The following is a 23,946-nucleotide window of genomic DNA, read 5'->3' on the forward strand; positions in this document are numbered from 1 at the left end:
TTTCCTTTTAGCCGTTTCTCAACCTAGAGCAGAGTTTCTAGATATCTGTTTCACCTTTCACTTCCCTCAATTCGTTGCTGAACCAAGTAGGTCACTCAATGCTAGGACAGATTATATCTTGGATTTAATTCTAACCACATGCCCAGACCTACTGTCCTTGTTGGTATACTTGCCTGCCGTAAATGGCCACTTACTTTTAGCATTTGAAATTAGCTTTGCCAAACCATAAGCAATTGACTAATATTATTTAAAAGCCTTCGTGACCACAATCGATCTATCATTCCGATAATCAAGATTCAGCTACATTTCTAGATTTCTTTACGGCTCATTCGATAGTTGCTGTATTGAAAAATAATTTTTTGAAGCTTCCTGCCAGTGCATGTGTTGACCACGACAAGTTCTTAAACAGCACCAAGACTTGCTCTTCGATTGCTGACATTAATTTTTCAGCAGCTGATTGATACAGGAACTACAAATTCCTACTGACTGCAGAGAGTTTGAAGGTGGTTCCAGTGCACAAATCCGGCAATGGCGATTCCCCATCAAACTACCACCTAGAGCATTCTAGAGCATATATTGTGCTCCAAAATGTTCCATTTTCTTGAATCAAATTTGTTTTTCTCACACGCACAACATATGGATTGCACAACAAGCTCGTTACGCTGAATTAAGTCAATCCCGGGTGGCGAAATATTTCTGTATATCGATAATTCGACGTATAAAAGAAGGCAGCACATAACCTTTACCCCAGAAGCGTGAAAGCAGTGCACCCGCTCTAGCGGCATGCTTCCTGCTTGCTGCAACGTGCGTGCCGCTAAGCCTAGCGCACTTCGCAACGAAGCGGAGAAGACGGTGCTTGGGAGAAGCCACTGCTAATCATAACAGGTACACTTACTTTAGCGGTGTACTTTAAACGCAATAATGTATTAGTTAAAATTAGGGTACAGATGATTTCTGCATCGCCTTCAGCAGCGAAGCAATCCACGCGAGAACCGTCACATGGTTGGCTAGGCTGGCTTCACCGCATGGCACCCGGTGCATCAAACTCCGGCTTCCCTGCATGACAGCAGTGTCTCGTTGAAATTAAGCACGTCGGACAGAAAGCTACCGTCAAGTACTCTTCACGTTCGCCTCCTCAAGCGCTGTTTTGCAGCGCTGGCACTGCCAGCAGGTGCCCGAAGGTGTGCAGCCGACCCAGCTCCATGCGCGATCACGGGGAGGTCATTACGAGAAACGCCACTTGCGGGGACGCGGCGCACAATTTGATATATCGAATGTTTGTTTGAACTGGAGTTCGATAAGCGTGTACAACACTGCTATACTTTTGCATTAGATTTTAAAGGGTTTTTCTGCCAGTTCAATATAAGCAATAATTAGATATATCCGGGATCGGCAGTATTACATTTACTCATGAGCTGCATAATCCTTGGCCGCCCCATGCTGATCGCATCTTAAGCGTTATAACGCATTCAGCACCACCAGGTGCAAAGGCCTTTCTATATCTTTCTAATTAACCTTGTTGTTTGCCAGCTGCGGCCACCGTACATCCGCACACTTCTAAATCTCATCTGTTAGAAAGACTGGGAGAACTGAGATAGGTTTGTAATTTGAAAATCTGTTATCAGTAGGTTTACATATCACCATGACCTTTGTGTGCTTCGTACCTTCTAAAAATATGTCAGAGGTTATGGATAAGTTAAAAGGGCAAGCAAGAATAAGGAAAATGTTTCCTAAAATGAATTTCATTAGTTGCATTTTGAGGCTGTCACTGTCTCTAGTTAAAAAGCAGCAGCAGACAGGAACGATCACCAAAAAGCAACACCCGCACAATGAGGACACACACACATGAAGAGGAATAGAAGCATCGTCCTCGTCGTGTGTTACTTTTTGGTCTTATTTCCTCTCTGCTGCTGTTTTTAATTTGATTGTGTACCAACTAACCCAGCACTCCACCTTATTAACAGTGTGTCTAGTTTTACTGAGGTTTTAAAAGTATGTTTAACATGCTCCACAACTCACCAGCATGAGCACAGGTAACAGGAGCAACACTTCTGCAACACAGTGAACTAATCTCCGATTTATCTAATCGTTCCGTGAATGCTGACCACTCCAACGAAGTCAATCATTCCTGTCACATTGAACACTATTGTGAAAGATTTGTTTCACATAGATCATATGACTGGAGCTCCGTCATGAACTCATTTTAAAAGAACTTCAATTTGGGCTAGATGGTGCATACTATTATATATATATACTATTAGATGATGCATACCTTTATGCGCTATTATTTTTTCCGACTAATAGCTAGCGTTAAACACCAATGCTTTAAAAATTGATCAGCCAGTTGTATAATTAGGAGCCTAACGAGTTGTAGTTTCCTTATCTGCTGCATTATTTGATTAATATAACTTATAATATAAGCCACTACCATAACAAATACTAAATAAACAAAAATAATAAAAATGAAGGGTAGCTCGGGAACCTTTCAAGCTGCACTTCTACCACAAGTTTAATCTGTCATTCAAACGTATTGGAACAACACAGCTAACACCAGCGCACAAACCTAGCAAATGACCTTGATGCAACAGTAAAAGTGAATGCTTACAATGCAAGAAAGATAGTTGGCGCATGAAACACAAGTGACCAGTGCCAACGAAACCTGAATGAACATGAAGCTGATGAAGCTCGGGTTCACTCTTAAAAGTTCTCACCTAAAGAGCAGCAACGCTTTAATAAAGTTTGTGGCCATGTACATTCACTGTATGATTCACCTCTCTACAAAAACTACATGCAAGTCGTCAGGATAGGAAGCACAATTACAAGATTCTTTCGCCACAAACTTGCTGCTACCACCAGAGGAAAGAAAGATTACAGGATATACAATTGCGCCAATGTCGGCTCCGCTAAGGATGCCCAGAACATTTATTGACAGGCTCACAAATGAAGACAAGCAGCAGTAGTACAGTAAGCAACACAAACAGGCAAAGCACGAAACTCCTCCCTGCTCAACCACAGGAACCTTTCACAGCACCTTGTATCGTCCCCTGTTGATGGGCTGGTACGAGTGCTGCATCTTGACCATCTCCTCCTTGATGAGTCTGATGATCTCTGCCCGCGCCTTGCTGACAGCCAGTTCACTGGTGCTCTCAATGGCAAGGTAGAGCTTCCGATCTCCGCCCTTTGGCTCCTTGCCCGGCGGGTAATAGGTGCCACGCACTGTGATTCCCGCCTCAGAATACTCACTAATCTGGGCCATGGCTTCCTTGGACGTGACTTTCCATCTCGCTTGCTGAGGGAAGTCATTGATCTCAAGCTCCTCCTCATACTTCTGGAACCGCTCCTTGACAGGTGGTGGTTCCGGCGGTTCTTCCTCAATGACCTTGGGCTGGTAGTTGAGCTTGGCGTGCAGCTTCTCGGCCCGCTGCTCTGCGAGCGTCTTCGCTGATATCACTGGCGTCGGCAGTTCTGGCACATACTGTCCACGGAGCATGGCCTCGGTCGCGGACTGTGGCGTCATCGTGATCTCTGGCGCAGGTGTAGACGGGGCACTGAACGTCCGCGTCATGTTGATGCGGCAGGCCAACATGCGCGCCATTTCCAGCTTTTCAGAGACTGTGCCACTGGGTGCAGCAGTGGCAGGAACTGCCCCCAGAGGAACTGCGGTGCCTGGCATGGCAATGCCTGCAGCCCCTGCAACGCTTGGTGCAGGCACCGCTTGGCCTGTCACGGAAGGTCCAGGCATGAGTTCCTTGATGCGCTTCTTGGGTGCGAGCATCGACTCAATTTCACGATCAATGTCACCTTCGGCGTCTTCATCATCAGAGTCCTGGATGCCAAGTGCTGCTCTCTGGAACTTCTTCTTTTCCGTCTTGAGGTGGGACTCTGCCTCGTCAAACTTGAACCCTTTGCCGGAAAACCCACTGCCTCCCCTGACTTTCTTGCCCTCTGCCTCTTGCTTTGCTTTGTACTCATCAAACAGTTTCTGCAAGTCCTCAGGAATAGGGTTCCCAGTGAGTTCCAGTGCCTTTATGACATCAGCAGTGTAGCGACCCTGATCTTCAGTAAAGAAGGTGTAAGCATACCCCTTATTTCCAGCACGACCTGTCCGACCACAGCGATGGACATAGTCTTCGTAATGGTTTGGGCAGTCAAAGTTGACTACAAGAATGAGATGTTTCACATCTAGTCCTCTCGCTGCTACCGATGTGGCTATTAGGACACCAACTTTGCCCGCTTTAAAATCGACAATTGTAGAATCACGATCGAACTGGTCAATTCCACCATGGAGAGCCATGGCATTGTGGGATGCCTTCATGAGATCCTTCAAGAGGATGTCGGCATGTTCTTGTTTGTCCACAAACACAATTGCACTGCCTTTGTCCTGGTACAGCCCCAATAGTTCCAGAAGCTTGAAGAATTTTTCCTCCTGCTTGAGGATGACAACATGTTGTTCCACATCTTTACAGACGACGCTCCTTCCACCCACCAGGATCTCAATGGGTTTGATCAAGATCCGTCGAGCAAGAGCTTCCATCTGCCGGGGAAAGGTAGCAGAAAACATTACAGTCTGTCGGTCTGGCCGTACTGAGTCAATGATGCGCATCACCTGAGGCTCAAAACCCATGTCAAACATGCGGTCAGCTTCATCTAAAACTACATATGTGGTCCTCCGGAAGTTGGTCACTCTGCCGTTATTGGCAGCTAGCATGTCGATCATGCGCCCTGGTGTGCAGACAATGATCTCTGCGCCACGCTTAAGGTCCGCAATCTGTTCGGAAATGCCCGTGCCACCATACACACAAACAACACGCAGGCCTAGCGATTTTGTAAATTTCTTGCAGTCCTTTGTTATCTGCATGGCCAATTCTCTGGTAGGAGTCATGATGACAGCAATGGGGCCATCGTCGTCTTCGAGCGGCGGCTGATCCAGGATGTGTCGGAACATGGGCAGAAGGAATGCGAGCGTCTTACCCGAGCCCGTTTTCGCGATGCCAATTAAGTCCCTGCCAGACATAACAGCAGGTATGGCCTGCGCTTGAATGGGGGTGGGCTTTTCAAACCCGTGCTTCTTCAGCAGTTCCAGCACCTTCTTGCTGACCCCACACTGGGCCCAGTTTCTTATTGGTTTGGGGCACCCCTTCCCGCGAACCTTGATGCCTTCCAGCTCAGCCCGAAGATTCTCCACCTCCCCAGGTGTCATCTTTGCCAGCTCAGGTACCTCTATGTAAAAGTTTTTGCGGAACGGTGCATATGAGAGGTCATCTATTGAGACGGTGGCCGGCTTCTTGGCCTTGTTGGCCTGCAGGTTGTTCATGGTCGTCTGCAGGTCTTCCGCCTCCTCCTCGGACGAGTACTCCAGGGCATCAATGTTCTGCTCCATGAGCTCACCTTTCTTCTTGTCCTCCTTCTTTTTGGCAATGCCCACAATGACCGTCACTTTGTTGTTGCCGCTCTTCTCCGAGGCTGGGGCGCCGTCAGCCTTGAGGGCCTTGTCCTTAAGCTGCTTCACCTCGTTCTGGATGCCCATCATGTACGCGTCCAGGGGATCGATGCCGTCGTCTTCCTCTTCCTTCTTCACCTCGGAGTCTTCCTTCTTGACCTCGACGTCTTCGGCCTTGCCTCTTTCTTCATCGCTCTCGGCCTCCTCTTTCTTCACAGGCGGGCCGGGACCATCGTCCAGGTCGTCCTTGATAGGTGGTGGCGGCGGTCCCGCATCGTCCTCCTCGTCGTCTTCGAGGCTCCACTTCTTGCCGGGCACGGGCAGGACCAGCGTCACGGCGGCCGCCGCCGCCGCCTCGCTCTGCTTGCGTGCCTGACGCCACTTCTCGATTCTCTCCCGGCGCTTCTGCATCTCCAGCTCCAGCTGGCGCTGCTGCGTGTTCTTGTCGACGCCGACGTTTTCGGCGGCAGCGATAGCTCCGGTGACCGCGGCGGCCGCCGCTGCCGCAGCGGCCAGAGGCGTCAGGGCGGACGTCGTCTGCTCGGTTTTCTTCTCATCTAACTTGCGCTCGTGACTTCGCGAGCGCTTGCCGTCGTGACTCTTGGAGCGCCGGTCGTGCGACCGCGATCGGGACCGCGAGTACGTGCGGTGGCCGCGCGACCGGGATCGGCGGTGCCTGTCCCTGGAGCGGCGGCGCTCCCTCGAGCGGGAACGTCTGTGGCGCTCGATGCTTCGGCGGCGCCGGCCTTCGCGGCTTCGCGAACGGTTCCGGCGCCGTCTGATGCTCCTCTCCGGCGAGCTGGACGAGCTTCGCGAGTGCGATCGGCGTCGCTTCTTGTCCCGCGCCATTATCGACAGCACTGAACGGAGTCAACACGAACACGCTGTTGTTTGCACGGCGGTACCGTACGATGCGGCTTTGCTGCGGCACACACGAGTCAGGACATGGTCATCAAAATAACTATCAGCAATGAGGTTGCCTGAGGCGAAAAGCTCACGAAGTTGCGTCCAAGGTGCACGACAACACCTAATCACAATATGCGAAACACATCACAAACGTAGCGATTACGCAGGCGCCATTTTGAACATGTTGTATCGGACGGAAACTGAACACGCGACAGTGTAGTAAACAAAATTACAAAATGCAGTTCAAGTAATTAAAAATTTAAATATTCCTAAACAATTAAAGCAAAATTTGTAAAAAATAAACTAAATTGGTGAGTTTAGTGACTTAATTTGCCTTGCTTAAAGATGAACAGCGAAATCACCAAAATAGCCAGAGCCAGACAAAGCCGGAGAAATACAAATGGTGCGTGATTTGAAAGCAAGAAAAAAAGAAGCGCGAGGCCCGCGTGTAGCTCAGTTCCGTGGAACGCAGTCGCGCTCAAAATTCTGAAATTACTGGCGTAGTGAACTAAATTAAGCCCGCAGCAAAATTCGCGGCGACTACAGCCACCGGTACTTCAGGCAGCGCTTGTCAAGTCCACGTATTATTTCCGGCGGTACGTGCTCTGCCATCGCATGCTCATATCCATTCCTAAGGCTTGAGTGCCTTCGAACGCCTGTGCCCTTACGACGCAAGATGCACTCTAGTGCACTTACCGCTACTGCAGGTCTTTTTTGTGCTTTCGTTGTGGAAAGTCGGCACACGAAGATATTTTGAAATTCGTTATTGTTTCTGTTTGTGACATACACAGGCAATCATCTCAGTATTCTGTGCTATTTTACTGCTCATTCTTCTAAGTAAGCCATCATTACGCTACACTTATAAAGGAGCCTATTATCGAGACTAAATGTTAAATTCTGCAATGTCGAAGATTCGGACCCCACTGGCGGCATGGGGTTGTTTTTTCTTCTACTTTTTTATGAATAATCTTTCAGCCAGAAACTGATTAAACTGCTAATTTCGCGCTAACCAGTACCACGAATTAAAAAATAAGCACTCTGCTATGCTTTGACTACTGTTGGCTCCCTTAATTTGTGTATGTCATAACGAACCCCCACATGTCGCTACCCCTGCCTGCTCAGTAGCTTAACGAGGGTCTCGGTTCTGGCAGTCTTGATGCAATAGGTAGCATAAGAGGATTCTCGCACAGCTGCCGCCCTCAACATTCGATCACGTCCCACGTGACACTAGCGGTTATGCAGGACATTATATGCCCGCCGCTATGGACGAGGGTGGTGCCGGCGAACTCTCTCAAGGTTAAGTTACATCCCCGAAAGTGAAAGATTTGACACACGGCGCCATTTTTCACTTGCACCGTACGCGACACACGTAGGTCGTTGGTTCGGATCCCACAGGTGACATGTAGTTGCTTTTAGTGCGCTAACACTCGCCGTTGTCAGTTTGTCCGGTCCGTCGAAGCTGAGCAACTTGCCCACTGTGGCAGGTAGCAGTTTATTTAATGACTGGTCTCGAGTGGTTGCTCGGGAAGAGCAACCCGGGTCTCGCAAGCCCCACCGACCGGCCATTGCAGGGCAGCGGCGCATTGCTTAACCACTGCACCACTGAGCCAGGATTGGTACGAGGACTCGAGGATTACCAATTCCGCATATATGTGCATTAACATGGTAATGTTATCGCGTCATAACCTCAAGGCGGAGCTAAAGTGTCCCATTCAGTATTAGTGCGCTAGCACCAAGTCCCCCCCCAACCCCCCCCCCCCCCCCCTCACCGATTTCGACGATCCTTATCTGAAGCCTGTATAACATTGAAAAACCGAGCCTCTATCCGAAACAGGATTTGCATTTGGCCGAACCACGCTAAATCGCCCGTCATTTTTCTCCTACTTCCTTATAAATTATGCTTCAGCCAAACAGTGATTACACTAATAATTTCACATTAATCAACACCATAAGAAAAAAAATTATCCTATGCTTTTCTTGGTTTCGATGGCTTCCATAATATGCATGTCATAATGAGCCCCCTCATTTCCTTACCTTTGCCTGCTCAAGTGCTGCACATGTGTTCTATGATAGGAAACAATTGCTGAGATGGCAGCGAAAGGAGCGAACTGACCAAAGGCGAGTTTAATGGGAAGGGGAGGTGATTTCCACCCCGCATCCAAGCGAGATATTTTACGTAGGAAAGTAATGCTGAACCACATTTATTCGACGAAAGAAGTCAGAGAAATACATGGTTCAGATTAGATTTTTCTTTCTTTCAAGTATATTATACTTACGCTTTTTCCCTTTTCATTCAATGTTGCGCAGCGTAGCTCCTCTTTTAATTTCATTAATTTTCGTTTACCATCTATTTTTCATCCCGTGTGTGACTAGTGACACAATACAACGGGCATATCATATGTGCTTTCAATATCGCTAAGCTGCGACCGTATTTTATAGCGATGCGTTTCACGATCAGTTCTTTCGCTTACTAGCCATCGGTCAGGCCAACCTTCGATATCGTAGCCGGCTCTCATTAATGATGTCTGAGAAGTCGACTACCTACCTAGCTCGTAGAAGGGCAAAGAGATATTACAAAAAAAAATTAATATGTATTAGCTCAGCTAATTTAGGATATACAAAGCGAACGCGAGATTGAGGTCTCCACTGACTCACGGAGCCGGTTGTGCGCCTTTCCTTTCGTGAAAATGAACGGCCTTTGCAAAGTTGTCAACGTCAATGAACTCTATGAACGCCGTCGTCTCACTTGTTTGGTTTTTGAGGGAAGTAAATGGCACAGTAACCGTCTCACTTATCTCGGTGGACACCCGAACCACGCCGTAAAGGCAGGATAAAGGGGGGAGGGAAAGAAGAAAGAGAAAGCTGAAAGTTGGATTTTGAGGAAAGGCGCGGCGCTGCGCAGCGGCGGAACACCTGTGGCTCGGTGCTAATAGTGGCGCGTGCGCAGTTGTGACTAGGGAGCGAGAGAGAGAAAGAGTCGGCGGCGGCCACCTTCCATTCCATTCCTTTCCAAAAACGTTTATTTCCATCAGAAATGGAGACCCTCTACTCCCTACCCCTGGTGCGCAGGCCTAGGGGCAGGGGCCGGTGCCTCCGCGACTAGATGCAGGCAGAGTTGCTGGCTCTTCGCGGCCTCTACCGCCAGATGGATGCCTTTCCTCTGCATGGCGGGGTCCGCGCTTTCCAGAAGGGTCTCCCAGGCTTCTCTACTATTTATTCCTTCATTGACCCCTGGGGAGTGTGTGCATTGCCAGATTATGTGGTCGAGGGTCCCCCTCTCCCCGCATTCCTTACATTTATCGTCTATGTCTTCGTCTTTCAGGACGTGTGATGCCCATACCGGATTTATGTAGTTTCCTGCTTGTAATCTGCGCCAAGTTGCCTCTCTGTTTCCGAGCTCTTTGTCCGGTGGAGGGACAGTTCTTCGCTGTAATCTGTAGTTTTCTATTATCTCCGTGTATGTCTGTAGTCTCACGTCAAGCTCCTTGCAATCGGGCGGCTCTGCTCTTGCCCGGAGGTAGAGATCTCGGGCTAAGAGGTGCGCCGCCTCGTTGCCTGGAACTGACGTGTGAGCTGGTGCCCACATGAGGCTAATTTTCCTATCAATTTTCCTTCCAACTAGTATTCGCACCGCTTATGGTGCTACTCTGCCCCTTCCGTAATTGTAGATGGCTGTTTTGCTGTCGCTTATTATGTAACTTGCCTTGGTACCTACGCAAGCAAGCGCTATTGCTACTTCTTCCGCTACCTCTGATTGCGGCTGCGTATTGTTGCTGCCGAGATTGCTTTACCTTCGCCATCTACTACCGAGGCTACTGCTGCTCCCAGTTTGCCGCTCGCCGCATCTGTGTATGCCACTGTCTCGCTGTTTACTTCGCTGAAGCGTTTGACTAGTGCTTCAGCTCTTTTTTCCCTCCTTTCCTTATTGAAGGTGGGATGCATGTTCTTGGGAAGCGGGTCAATCCTCAGCTGTTCCCTGATTTTCTTGGAATATCCTGTTTCTTTTGCATGCCTCTGTCCGTCTGCAGTCCCACCATGCTTAGAATGGCCCTGCCTGTGTATGTTTGACTGAGTCTTTCCTGCTGGGCGGTCCTTACTGCTTCGGCTATTTCTTTCCATGTATTATGGATTCCCGTTGCTAGGAGTCTTTCGGTGGAGGTGCTTATGGGTATTCCGAGTGCTCGTTTGTAACATTTCCTGATTATTTTGTTCAATTTATCTCTTTCTGAGGCCCGGATGTTTAGATATGGTGTGGCGAAGCTGAGTCGGCTGATTACGTGCGCTTGTACCAGCTTAACTAGGCTCCTTTCCTTGAGGGCTATTCTTCTGAATATCCCAGTCATCTGTGCTGCGTAGCCTCCCAATTTCTTTATGGTTTCGTCGCTCTATCCGTTACTTTGAATGAAAAGACCTAATATTCTTATTTTGTCTACTTTGGGTACTGGTTTGTTTCCGACCATGATGTTGAGATCGCTGTCTTTTTTCAGCCTTAATGATTTGGGGTTGTACATTAAGAGTTCCGATTTTTCTGGTGGGCAGGCGAGCCCCCTAGCTGCTACGTACTCTACCACTGTATCTGCAGCCGTTTGCAGCTTGTTCTCTATTTCTGCGTCGCTACCCTTGTTTATCCAGACGTTTATGTCGTCAGCATACATGCTGAAATTTACGTTTTTTATTCTCCCAAGTTTAGCTGGGAGACCCCTCATTGCCAGATTGAAGAGGAGTGGGGAGAGTACCGATCCTTGTGGGGTACCCCTGTTTCCCAGCTCTATTTCTTCCGATTCCAAATCTTGGTATCTTATCTTTGCCGTCCTGTCTGTCAGGAAGTTCTTTATATAATTGTAGGTTCTGCCTCCTACGCCTATTTCCTGAAGTTCTGTCAGGATTGCCTCGTGTTTGACATTGTCAAAAGCTTTCTTGAGGTCTAGACCTAGGATTGCTTTTATACCTCTCGATCGCGAGTCTATGATGTCGTGCTGGAGTCTCAACATCACATCCTGGGTGCTTAGGCCCGGCCGGAATCCGATCATCTCATTCGGCCATAGTTCATTATCTTCCATATGAATGGGGTTAGCCTCGTTTTGATTACATGTTCCATTAGTTTCCCTACACATGATGTGAGGGAAATCGGCCTGAGGTTCTCAAGCTTAGGGGGCTTGCCCGGTTTGGGGATTAGTATGATGCTAGCTTCTTTCCATTGTTACGGAAGTTCACCCTTCTCCCATACCTGCTGTACATATTTTGTTATAGCTGTGATCCAGTCATCGTCTAGATTTCGCAGCATTTTGTTTGTTATTCCATCTGGTCCTGGAGCTGATTTCGTTTTAAGCCTGATTATTTCTGCTCTCACTTCAGCCTCCGTTATGGGTGCGTCTAGCTCCTCATTTGGGGGTCCCCCATATTCTGGTAGGCTGGTGCGAGTCACGTTTCCTATGTATGTTTGCTTGATTTCTTCCATGAAGCTCTCGTCTGTTCCGTCGTATTTATGTCGCGTCTTGGCTAGTCTTATTTTTGTCTGCGACCTAGATTGGGCTGGGTCTAGTAAGTGTCTTAGAATGTTCCATGTTTTTGCTAGACTCATGCCTTTTTCCATGTCGTCGCATTTGCTGCACCAATTTTGTTCGCATAGTTGTAGTGCGTATTATTCGATTTCTCGATTTAATCTGGCTATTATTTTTAGATTCGGGTTCCATTTCTGTCTTTTGAGCCGTTTTCTAGACTACCTTTTGCCTCCCACATGTGCAGTAGTTTATTGTCTGCTATGAGGGGGGCGTCTTGGCCTTCTAGAGTTACCGTTACTTCGGCGGCATGTCTTGTGAGTGTGTCTGTCCACACTCTTAGGTCCGTGATGGTTGCGGCTGAGGATTCCTCCCTCCGCTTTCTAAATTTGTCCCATTCTGTGACTTTTGGCTGTTTTAACCGTTTTTCTTTGACTCCCTGCATTAGCGTAGTGGCAATTATATAGTGGTCGCTGCCTAGGTCTTGTCCTGTATTTTCCCACGTTACTGTTCTGGTGTTTTTGGAGAGAGTTAGATCGGGTGTGGTGTCCGCGGTAACACTGTTTCCTTTCCTAGTTGGGTTTCCTGGGTCGGTGTGTAGTGAGAGGCTCAGTTCTTGTATATCCTCCCACAGCTGCCTTCCCTTGCCGTCTTTCCTGTTGTATCCCCACTCCTCATGCAGCGCATTTAAGTCTCCTACGATGAAGAGGGGGTTCTTTCCCGCTGCTTTTAGAGCTCTTCGGAAAATGGCCCTGAACCTGATCTTTTCCTGTTTAGGGCTTGAGTAGATGTTTAGTAGAAAGAGACTGGGCTCTTCTTTCCTACCCATAAGCATCTCCACTAAGACTCCTTCTATGTCCCTGGATTGAATATCGTGTTCAATTGTTGCTATGTTTCTTTTCACTAGGGTTGTTACCCACGATTTTTCCCCTTTATCACTGTGAAACGCCTGATATCCTGGGAGGGATGCTGATTTCCCGGTCTCTTGCAGCGCAATTGCTAGCGGCTTCTCTACTAATGTGTCTATGTAGTTTTGCAGTAACGCTCGCTTGCGTTGGAATCCTCGGCAGTTCAACTGCCAAATGATAGACTTATTTTGGGCGTTTCTGGCCATATTGAATTTGAGTAACAGTGTCCTCTAAGTTTTTCTGCCGCTCTCCAAGGGCAATCAGCTCGGTTCTTTGTGTTTGTAGTTCGGTTCTCTGCGCCTGCAGTTCTGCTTTGAAATCTTTGATTTATATTCTCTTGTATCTGGCTGAGTGCAGCCATGACCTGCGCCATGAATTCTCTTTGTTCTGTCTGCATCGCTTTTATCGCCTTCCTGTTTGCTTCACATTCATTCTTTAGCTCTACCCATATGTCTGTTTCATTATCTCCTTTTCGTTTAAGTGGGGGTCTTCTGACTGTTTCCGCCTCCTCCATTTTCTCTCCTACCATTTCCTGCCGCTTGAGTGTTGGGGGGGGGGTAGCTTGTTGAGCTACCTGTATGGGTTGTGCGGGTTGTGTGCGGGGAGGGGGGGGGATGTTGCCTTTTCTCTTTGTGCTTTCATGAGGGTATTTATGAGCCCTTGAAGCTCATCTACTTTTTTCTTTAACTGTTTTATTTCTCTGTCCTTATCATCCTTAGCCTGGGAAGGCCCATCTACAAAGCTTACTTGTTTGGGTTCTCTGCTTGGATCCCTGCTTCTGCTCCTTCTCTTGCCCCAGGGGTCCTTTGGGTCCCTTGATCTCGATCTCCTACGTCCCCTGGTCTCCTGGCTCCCGGGGGTCGGCGGGTTTCCTTTGCTGTTTCCTCCCAGCTTGGGGAAGTCCTCTTGCGGAGTTTCTTGTCTCCGTCCGCCGGGGTTTCTGTTGCTGGGTCGCCAGCTCTTCTTGTTTGTACTTTTTCATCTCCCAGATTCTTTTCATGATTTCGTACGGTGTTCGGTATAGCTCTTTGCACTTTTTGTCGCCGAGTGGGTGCTCTTTTCCGCAGAGCTGGCACTTGGCTTCGCATTGGTGATCTTCCTGCGGGTTTTCTTCTCCACATCCTCGGCACTTTTTGTTGTCTGGGTTCGGGCACACGTCCGATCTGTGCCCCATTCGGCCACACGCATAGCATACCTCGTACTTTTTCTTGTACAGGACGCATCTCGTCGGCGTGGGTGAAAGGTACACTTGCCTTGGAACCGTGCTCTCTTCAAAGAGGATAAACACGGCCTTCGTTGCCTTTCCCAGTCTTCTCACTCCTAGGATTGGGGGGGTTCTTCGCGCTGAAGTACTCCAGTCTCTCTTTGATTTCGTCTTCAGTCCAGAATAGAGGGGCGTCGTATATGACGCCTTTTCCGCTGTTCTCCGGCTCCGCCACGTATGCGTTGACGCTCACCTTTTCCTTGCCTATCGTCAGCTCTCTGGTCGCTGCGTAATTGTTCCTCTTTATTTTGTCCTTCGTAGCGATGAGGATGGATTGCTGCTTTGTGTTGAACGTGATGATGTCGTTCACGCCTTTGTCGCTTGCCCCAGCCGCTGCGCTGATTGCGTCAGCCAGGAAGGCTCCTCCGAATTTGAGTAATTTTTCCAGTCCCCCTTGAGGTCTCATAATTATCTTCTCGTAGTCGGGCGGAATTCTCGTATATTGCCTTTCCACCGACTTCTCTGCCTTTCTCCTTCCTTCGCGTCGCTCCACTGCACGATCTCGTTCGTCTCGGTTCCCGGCCACGTGGCCGCTATCTTCTATCTCCGTCGGGGCTATTTTCCCGCTTTTCTTCGCTTTGAACCATTGACCCGGTATCAGCAGCTCTTCCGGATCTATATCCGTGCCTTATATGACTTCCATTTCTCTTAGAGTCGCCTGCTGGAGGCCCTTAGGCCTAGGTTCCTTCCTTCGCCTACCTAAGCCTCGTTAGGCTTAACTCCGCTTGCTACACGTGGGGTTCCGCAAGCCTCGAAAATCAAGATAACTCGGCCCCACCTTGTGAATATCGGTGCGTCCGATGATGGAGCTTCCTCGGTCGGTGATTCCAGACAGTTTCTACGCATCCAGAGTCCTGGGTGCTGCGTCATCCCCGTTGTCGTCGGAGCTCGTCGGACGCACGTCCGACCACCTCGACAGCCGGCGGCGGCCACCTGCGCCGTGCGTGACGTCACTCGTGCTCCGACATACGCGCAGTGTTGACTAGCGTAGTGAAGCTGTTCGCTTCAATATGGCCTCTGTCGCGCATTGCCTGGCGGTGCCCGAACCCCTGTCGACTGCGCGTGCAGGTTAAGCGCGTGGGACAGGCCATGTCTCCGCTGGGCGACCGCAGCGAGAGCGACTGCTTGGACATGCTGTGCAGCGATGCCATGGACATGCCCCCGGAGGGCGCCGGGGGCGTCACACTCGCCGTGGACTCCTACCCCAGGGAGGCCCTCGAGGTGCGTGCAGCCAAGCTCCTCAGCCTCTCCAGGTGGCCGGTATGGTCTGTCGCGACCTCTTGCCGAGGCCCGGGACCGGACGTCTGGGCTGGAGAGAACAGCTTCTCATTGTTCAGGAGAGGGAGATGTGACTATAGATCTGGCGCAGGCAGATCCTCCGCGCAGTCCCAGATTACGTGGTCTAAGGTGGCTGACTCGCCGCACAGTTGACATTATACGGATTTACTATATAGATCAGGAAAGATATCGGAAATGGTTTGGCTGCGACCGCGTCTGCAGCCGCCGCCACGTGGTGGCCTATTCTCGGCTGAGATAAACGTGCGGATGAGGCAGGCAAAATCCAAGTTGGCCTGTAACGACCGGTCACCGCGTTGTAATGACAGGGAGGCCGCCTTCGCTGAAAATGGAGTGTTGAAAAGCTTGAAATACTTGGAGGTTCCTTAAGCTTAACCTTAGAGAGTAGAATGCGACGATAGCGTTTAAGCGTGAGCTCTCGCTGGGTTTCGCGAGTTAGGCGGCATAGAGCGACTGTAGTAAATTAAAAAAAATTATACGAGGTAACGTCCCCAAGCGTGCCATAGGCTATGAGACATGCCGCAGGAGAGGAATGCGGATAAGTCTTGACCACCTGGGGTTCTTTGAGCACAGTGACATCGCACAGAACACGGGCACCAGCGTAGGGATGATTTTTTATTCGTGATAACTGCAACTGTTTTCCCGGGTTGTGTTCGCTATTTATCAAAACTGCGTGTTATTTATTTCAAGGTAAGAGTGCGCACTGTATGGGGCTGCCGGGTGAAATCAAGCGGACGTAACAGCAAGGCTTTTCGCTCCGTGGTAGCGATTAGTGGCAGGGGTTGTTCGCGAAAGCAGAACAGCCTGGCAGACGACGCTTGTCCCTGAAGCGGTTCATTCGGCGCATGCTCTTTCCGGTCTGCTCCCCGAATATTACGAAAAGATTGGAGGGAGTCGATGGTGTCCATCTAGCGCGTAACGCGTTACATTTCACGCATTACACATCTGCCGTTATTGCTTCTGCTAAATGGAGTGAACAAAGTTGTAACAGCTCTCCTTGCAAAAATGCCTGAGTGTTGTGCGATCACGCGCGGCCTAAATTAATCCGTAGCCTTTCATGACAGCGTCTTTCATTGCCCCAGACCAGCTTTGAGACTACCTACCAAGTTCTGAGGAAAAGTAACGAAAGTAAAAGCAAGCAGCCCCTGGATTGATTAGGCCGTCTGGGGAAATCTCAACGCACGGGTGCTGATCTGTGCCACAGGAATACGGGGCCGACGTGCGGGATTCCTCTACTCCAATAAGCAGCCGAATGCCGGGTAATAATTGGATAAAAAAGAAATGATGTTTGAGAAAAAAAACGCAGCCTTTGATTTCTCTGTGGACGCCTCAACCCCACAGTGAGAGAAAGAGATAAAAGAGCAAGTGAAAGAAAGAAGAGAGAAAGAGACGCTGTAGTGGAGGTATCCGGAATATTTTTGACCACCTGTGGTTCCTTAACGTGCATCGACATCGCACAGCACACGTATGACGTCACAGTAATCGTTCGGCTGTTGAAATCGAAACAGCACGAGAAAGAAATCCGATTATAAATTATAAAGTGGTCCTAGGAGAATACTAGGTGTCAATTCGTGTATAATGCCTTACGCATCATTACAAAATAGAAAACACTCACCCAAAAGTTATGTGTCGAGACTCCTTTAAGGAAGCGGACCATGGCAAGCTTGCAGTATTTTTTTATGGTGATACGCAGGTATACGTTGGTAAATCAGGGGAATGTTTCTTGAGGCATGTGGGTGGGGTCCTCATTTCAGAGCTCCACTGAAGCCGCACAAAGTAGATTTCCAGTTCAGTTTGTGGGGTTGAATTGGGGAGATAAGTACGTTCTCCCCACTCAATCGCGGCTGACACGGTTCAAAGCCGCCCGAACCCCACCCCGTGATCGCGTACGCTACCGAGCGCTCGCCGACCACGGCGGGCCTTGCTCTGAGGGAACAAAGGAACGACACACTGGCTGACACAAACAGGTATTTATTGCTACAGAAACAATAACGCCAGCTAGCAACAAGGTACGCTAATGAATCAAGGTCGTCCGACTCACCAGCAAAGTTCCGAGCGAATGTTCGCCCGCGCTAGGGCAAGGAATCTATACTCCGAAGGCCGGACGGGACGAGTACGGGAGCCTGTCTCCCCGTCGCTTCCTCGCCCCGCTGGCGAAGAGCGGAGCCCCGAGCGACACGTCCGCTCGGGCCGAAGATCCCAGCTGAAGCCCCTCTCCCGCGCGCGGGCTTTGGCAGTCTCCGCGCAGCGATGCTAGCGCCCTCTCTTGCCAGTTAATGTAACTCACAAGGGAATGCGCTCAGCCTCGAGGTGAGACCGCCGCTGCACGGTGCCTCGTGGGAAAGCAAACTCAAGGGGCTGCAGGGCAGGTCCCCACATCCCCCCAACCTTAAATAGACCCACGCGCCTGAAAGTACATGCTATGGAGGAGTGTCCTGGTCTTCATGTCCTTGAGACACGTCTTGCAGCGGAGGTCACGCCGACAGCGTCCACGCAGACTTCCGCGGTATTCCGAAGGCGGCGTGAAGGTCTCCGCTGGGACGACTAGTATATCCCGCGGACTACCGTGTCCGCAGGCCCGCGAATCGAAGGCCGGTGGGAAAACTGCAGGCCAGGATCCTGCAGTAGTCGCCAGGGCAGCAGCAGCCGGAGGTGACTGCTGACTGGTCTCGCCACAGCTGCCCCGGATGGATTCGGCGAACAGGATACAGGCCGCTCCGTCACAGCAGGTAGCAGCGAGACGATGTGCACCGGACAGCAAGCCTGGGTGGCTCCACCGGATCTGCAAAATTGCCGAAACGCTCTCGGCGTGCCTTTAACGTACGTCACGGGAGGGGAAACGGCATCCACAAGGGCCTCGTGGCACAATGCCTAACTCGCTAGCAAAACGTGTCGGCGGCTGTGCAAACGCAAAGTTCGAGTGAACAAAGCCCTTTCTTGAGTTGAACGAGACTGCTCAGTTCGTGCGAGGTTACAAAAAAAACGGGCGGGCAGCAAAGTGCGCCCCCTCTCAACGACACGGTCCGGTGGTCGTGTCTCTTTTAACGTGGTGCAGGCAGCTCCGAAAAGCCTCAGGCCTAACTACCACTCCGACAACGACCGTGACCACAACAAAGACCCGAAACGGGTTATGTGCGCGCAGCCGCGAGGAGACGTCAGCTTTGTGGGATGGTCCTACCCCGCTCACTGCAAAAAGCAGCTTCTGAGCGGTCGGCGCCCACCGTATCGGACGGTGTCGTGGCGCCCGGTGCCGAGCTGCAATACCATCGAGCTCGTAGCGGCACCCGTGGCCCCAGGCCACCCGGCTCCCGGAGCCGCGACTCCCAGAGTCGAAAAAGAGACAGTAGAGAAAATATGTACAGAAACTCGGACTACCCACGCGGCTTCCGTACTCACTCGTTTCGGGCTCGGCGACTCCGCGGGCGCTAGGCCTCGCGCTCCCTTGATGCGGACCGATTCTCACGAAGAAACTCCAGGGAAAAATGCGCTGAGCATGTCGAAAAGTTCAAACATGCTGCAGCGCAATACACCTCGCACTCAAGAAAGCATGCCGCAGGTTCTAGCGATCAAAATTCACATCTAGGCCTAGCACTTCTCAAGTCCGGACAAAGAGCGTTCCTCGAACCGAACCGATAGTCGTCCAATGTTCCAAGAGCAGGCCCGACGTTGGGCTGCCAGATGTGGGGTTTGAATTGGGGAGATAAGTTCGTTCTCCCCACTCAATCGCGGCTGACACGGTTCAAAGCCGTCCGGACCCCACCCCGTGATCGCGTACGCTACCGAGCGCTCGCCGACCACGGTGGGCCTTGCTCTGGGGGAACAAAGGAACGGCACATTGGCTGACACAAACAGGCATTTATTGCTACAGAAACAATGACGCCAGCTAGCAACAAGGTACGCTAATGAATCAAGGTCGTCCGACTCACCAGCAAGGTTCCGAGCGAATGTTCGCCCGCGCTAGGGCAAGGGATATATACTCCGCAGGCCGGACGGGACGAGTACGGGAGCCTGCCTCCCCGTCGCTTCCTCGCCCCGCCGGCGAAGAGCGGAGTCGCGAGCGACACGTCCGCTCGGGCCGACGATCCCAGCCGAAGTCCCTCTCCCGCGCGCGGGCTTTGGCAGTCTCCGCGCAGCGATGCTGGCGCCCTCTCTTGCCAGTTAATGTAACTCACAAGGGAATGCGCTCAGCCTCGAGGTGAGACCGCCGCTGCACGGTGACTCGCGGGAAAGCAAACTCAAGGGGCTGCAGGGCAGGTCCCCACAAGTTCCATAGTTTCATAGAAGTCAGTCGTGATTATACGGCCGGTATACCACGGAAAACTGCAGTCACACTCCTGTCTGCTGCCCCTTTACAAGAACATCACCAAATTACCAGGCCGCCAGGTCTTCCCGGGTTAGAGGGCAACGAGTTAGGCGGCCCATAATCTGGCTCGTCTGATAATTCAACGAGCGGGTATTTCGCATCCTCATTCCACACCCCTTTTGTCCACCTACAGCGAGCGACCAGCAGCAACACATCTAAACCACAGGAGACACCCTGCGTGGCACAAAAAGCTAAGCACAGCAGAGGCTGTAGCCTGGTGCCAAATTCAGACAAACTCATTTCGAAACTTGCATAAATACAGCAAAATGTACCCCACTCAACATCCTGACACATGCCCCTGCTAAGACGCATGTCTCATTTTTTCACGTTTCGTGAGGGTGTGCTGGCAAGTCTGAACCTTTGAAGGCGACACATACGTCTTACGATCAGTGGGGGGCTCAACTGAGTATAGCGTATATTCTTGGAAGATGAGTTAAAACTCATCGACCAGGTTTACCAAGCAGCTTGGGCCACTGGAATTCTGGAATGAGAACCTCTGTCATCTGATCGTCAAACTACCCTCAACAATAGTTCTCAATAAGGTTTATTCCCTCTCTCTCTCTCTCTGATCTGGGGACGCGGCAGCGCGCTGTGCCTACTTATCTGCATATGTCGCTTCCTTCCTTGGCCTTAAAAGATCCATTGTTGTCTTCAAAGACTCAGATGTTGTTCAGGACTACCTGCGGTCAATGAATCCTGGAAACTGCCACCTGTTTCGCATAGACAGTGTTTGACTTATATTACTCGATTCCTCATGAATGTTTGCTTCTCTTTGTCAGACACTGCATAACTGAAGAGAATGTGGGGATGCGTTTCCGCATTGTATGTTGTGTGTTGGTTGATGCCTTTCTTTGAGTGTTGTGCATGTACCTGCGATCAACCGTTGTTGCCTGGGAGGATGGTGTGTGCGTGCAATGGTCTGGAACATGCACCGCGTCCCGAGTAGCACTGCTGCTGAGCGACTTGTTCCTTGGCAGTGTTGATCAGGCGATAGCGGAAGAGTTACCGGATGATTTGCTAAATTAAATGAAAATGAAAATTGGTTTTTGGGGAAAGGAAATGGCGCAGTATCTGTCTCACATATCGGCGGACACCTGAACCGCGCCGTAAGGGAAGAGTTAATCGAGGGAGTGAAAGAAGAAAAGAAGCGTAGGCTAAATGTACACGGGTAAATTGGTGATTACCTTAATTTTGCAAGGAACGAAGGTGGTGATGAACTGCTTTTAAGAAAAATAATTAAAAGGAAAGAAAAAGTTTTTTTGCTAGTCCCGGCATCTGCCAGCGATACTGAAGCACCTGAGCTGGGGCAGCGGAAGTAAAGGATAGCAGGCAGATTGGAGAAATTAAATGAAAGAGGTGAGTGAAAAGAAAGAGTATACGGGGAGATGTTACATACAAAAACTACTTACACAATAAGAAATGCATACAGGTTGCGTGCGTGATTAGTTCATGATGAAGCAATAAAAACACGCGCACAGCCCTATGTTCACTACAGCTGGAGTGGGGCGTCCAAAGGCTTTAGGCAAAGGATTTTGGACACATTTTCCAGGAATGGTCAAGGCCTCGCTCGTATATCATGGGATCCACAAACCCAGGCACGATGCAGTACCTGTATTTAGAAGTAACCCTCCAGCCACATGTATGCTGGAGTTCGGACAAGCACTTACTCAGCTATCATTCTGGCCGTTATAAGTTAAAAGGGCATCGCTATGTCTTGCATTCGCAGAGCCTTAAGATATTATTGTCTGCGCCAAGTTGCGGGAAAGTGTGGATGACAAGCTTGCCAGGAATTGGCTTTTGGTATCATAAAGAGTCCTCTGCTACGACTTTTCACAAACGTTTTTACTCACTGGTCTGACAGCTGCTGCATGTGGTTTACAACCTAGCGTACAGAATTTTCTTTTGCGGCCATTCACTCTCTCTGTCTCACACGCACGCACGCACGCACGCACGCGCGCGCGCACACGCACGCACACACTCACACACACGCACGCACGCGCACGCACGCACGCACGCACGCGCACACACGCGCGCGCACACACACACACACACACACACACACACACACACACACACACACACACACACACACACACACACACACAAACACACACACACACACACACAGATTTTTTGTGGTGTTTTCCACATAAAAGGGGCGTAACATTTGGCAACAACAGTCGGGATTTTATTGTCATCGCTGTTCATATTAACGGGACAATACACATGGGTCCCAATGCGCTCCGGATATTTTCACTCTGCGCGTTGTTCGGACCGCGAGTTTCGATCTTAACGAAGCGTAAATGGATTAGAAAAGTGTGGTCCCGAGAAAAGTGGTCCATAATTCGCGCCGTTCATATTAACGGGCTTTTCTTTCGCTCATAACCCATTATTGTTATTGTCCTGCACTGCTTTTCTGTAGACGCATGATTTTTATTGCACTTTCAAATTATATCCGCAAGTGATATCTTGCTTCCTGCCTGTATATATGGCGCGATAAATTACTTCCGCTCAGTTACAGAATCGTACCCAGTCTGGAATCAAGACGAGGATCGGGGTGAAGGAAAAACATATAGCCGGCGGACACGTGATAAGATTGCAGAATTTGCAGTGGAAGCAGCTGGCACAGGACAGAACTGTCAGTTCGTTCGCATCGTTCATTGCGTTGCGTTTAGTTCCCTGGCTGCGTGCAGGTGATGGACCTGATGCGTCGCCAGGGGGTGCTGTGCGACGTGGAGATCCGCGTCGGCCCGGAGTCGTTCCCGGCGCACCGGCTCGTGCTGCTGGCCGTGTCCCCTTACTTCCGCGCCATGTTCGCCGGCGGCCTGCGCGAGGCTGCCATGCCCGTGGTGCAGATCCAGGGCGTGGGGCCCTCCACTATGGCGAGCGTGATGCGCTTCGCCTACACGGGCGCCATTTCCATCGACCAGCGCAACGTGTGCCAGCTCCTGCCGGCGGCCACCATGTTCCAGGTGGGGCGCGCGTTTCAAGCTGGCCGTAACGAACCTCTTTATATGACGCGCTAACTGGCACAATAAAAAATAAAGTAAAAAGGTACAGGCAGACATGCAAAATGGATGGATGGATGAGTCCTTGTTGAAAGCGCCTCTGAATCGAGGCGGCGGCAAATGAATGAACTTTATTTCCATCATCCCGGGGCCTCAGGTTCGGGGCGCAGCAATTAGGAGGGGGTGCCTCCCAACCGGCTCTCAGCACCGGAGACCGCGAAGAGTCTTATAGTAAGCTGTCTGTGCCTGACGGATGATGAGTCTTTGCTGATCTGGGTCGCGGCTCCGGATCAGCTCTTCCCAAGTGGCAAGGTCTGGGAAGCTTTGTGATTTAGCCTCAGGAGAATCCTGACATTCCCAAATTAAGTGGTTTTGCGAAGTCGTTCTGTGGCAGCTATTGCAGAGCTCTGGCTCCCCAGTGTCTTCATCTTGTAGTATAGAGTACGGAAAGAATGTGTTGACCTGAAGCCTCCTCCAGGCCCTGCACTCCATTGGAGTGAGCGACCTATCCGGAAGTGGGAGTGTCCTCTTATCCAGTCTAGATGTTTCGGTTATTTCTTTATACGTTATGAGAGGGTCTTTATTGCCACTCAGGGCACTTACAGAGCAGCTCGGATGTATAATTCTTGAACGAGACTGTGAGCAGCCTCATTCCTCGGAATACCCTCATGAGCAGGAACCCATATGAGGGTGACCTCTTAGCTTGAGGGGCATCGTTTTAGTAATTTGGTGGCTCGACTGGAGACCCCTCCCTTACAAAAGTTGTGAACAGCTGCCTTACTGTCAGACAAGATGATCTTGGCGTTGGTACTGACGCACGCTAGGGCAATAGCAGCCTCCACACCACTAACGCATTCCTAGTGTTAATAGATGCTACAGTCACTTTCTCCCCATTCCCATCAACCGCGGCAATGACGGAGGCGCCATCGGACCCATAGGCTGTGTCGCAGAAGGCTATGCTACCCGGCGGGTCCCGGGCAAGATTGTTCATTATTGTTCGAGTTCTATGTCTTTTCCTTTCTTTATCATGCTCTGGGTGCATGTTCTTAGGTATTTCGGCAATTTTGAGATGCTTCCGTATGTCTAAGGGGATTAGCTCTGCAGTATACGGGGGTTTCCTCTCGCTCTCTCCTAGGTCATCAGGGGTCTGCCTGCCTGCTATTGAGAAGCTAAGCCGCCAAATTTACGCTTCTCTTGCTGCCCTGGTGATCTCGACACACGTATTGTGGACTCCCATACTAAGCAGTTTCTCCGTTGAAGAGT

General features: G+C 50.3%; 2 protein-coding genes across 5 annotated transcripts in view; one reads left to right on the top strand and one right to left on the bottom strand.

The window, feature by feature from the left end:
* Nucleotides 1-769: 769 nt before the first annotated feature.
* Keap1 (kelch like ECH associated protein 1) overlaps nt 770-23,946 on the top strand; it is a 233,001-nt gene continuing 209,824 nt past the window's right edge. For 2 of the 4 annotated variants that reach the window (XM_077643813.1, XM_077643817.1), the window contains exons 1-3: nt 6,844-6,942; nt 15,085-15,237; nt 22,369-22,647. In XM_077643813.1, coding sequence (XP_077499939.1) covers nt 15,106-15,237; nt 22,369-22,647 — 411 coding nt within the window. In that variant the 5' untranslated portion in view covers nt 6,844-6,942; nt 15,085-15,105. Of the gene's footprint in view, nt 886-6,843; nt 6,943-15,084; nt 15,238-22,368; nt 22,648-23,946 lie in introns of those variants that run through there. The other 2 variants (XM_077643815.1, XM_077643816.1) reach the window with 2 other exon arrangements.
* Prp5 (pre-mRNA processing factor 5) lies at nt 2,879-6,528 on the bottom strand. The gene has a single exon (XM_077643812.1). It carries the CDS (start codon nt 6,287-6,289, stop codon nt 3,023-3,025), a length of 3,267 nt encoding a protein of 1,088 aa, XP_077499938.1. The 5' UTR covers nt 6,290-6,528; the 3' UTR covers nt 2,879-3,022.

This window comes from Amblyomma americanum, chromosome 11 (assembly GCF_052857255.1).
Source record: "Amblyomma americanum isolate KBUSLIRL-KWMA chromosome 11, ASM5285725v1, whole genome shotgun sequence".
Classification (NCBI taxonomy): Eukaryota; Metazoa; Arthropoda; class Arachnida; order Ixodida; family Ixodidae; genus Amblyomma; species Amblyomma americanum.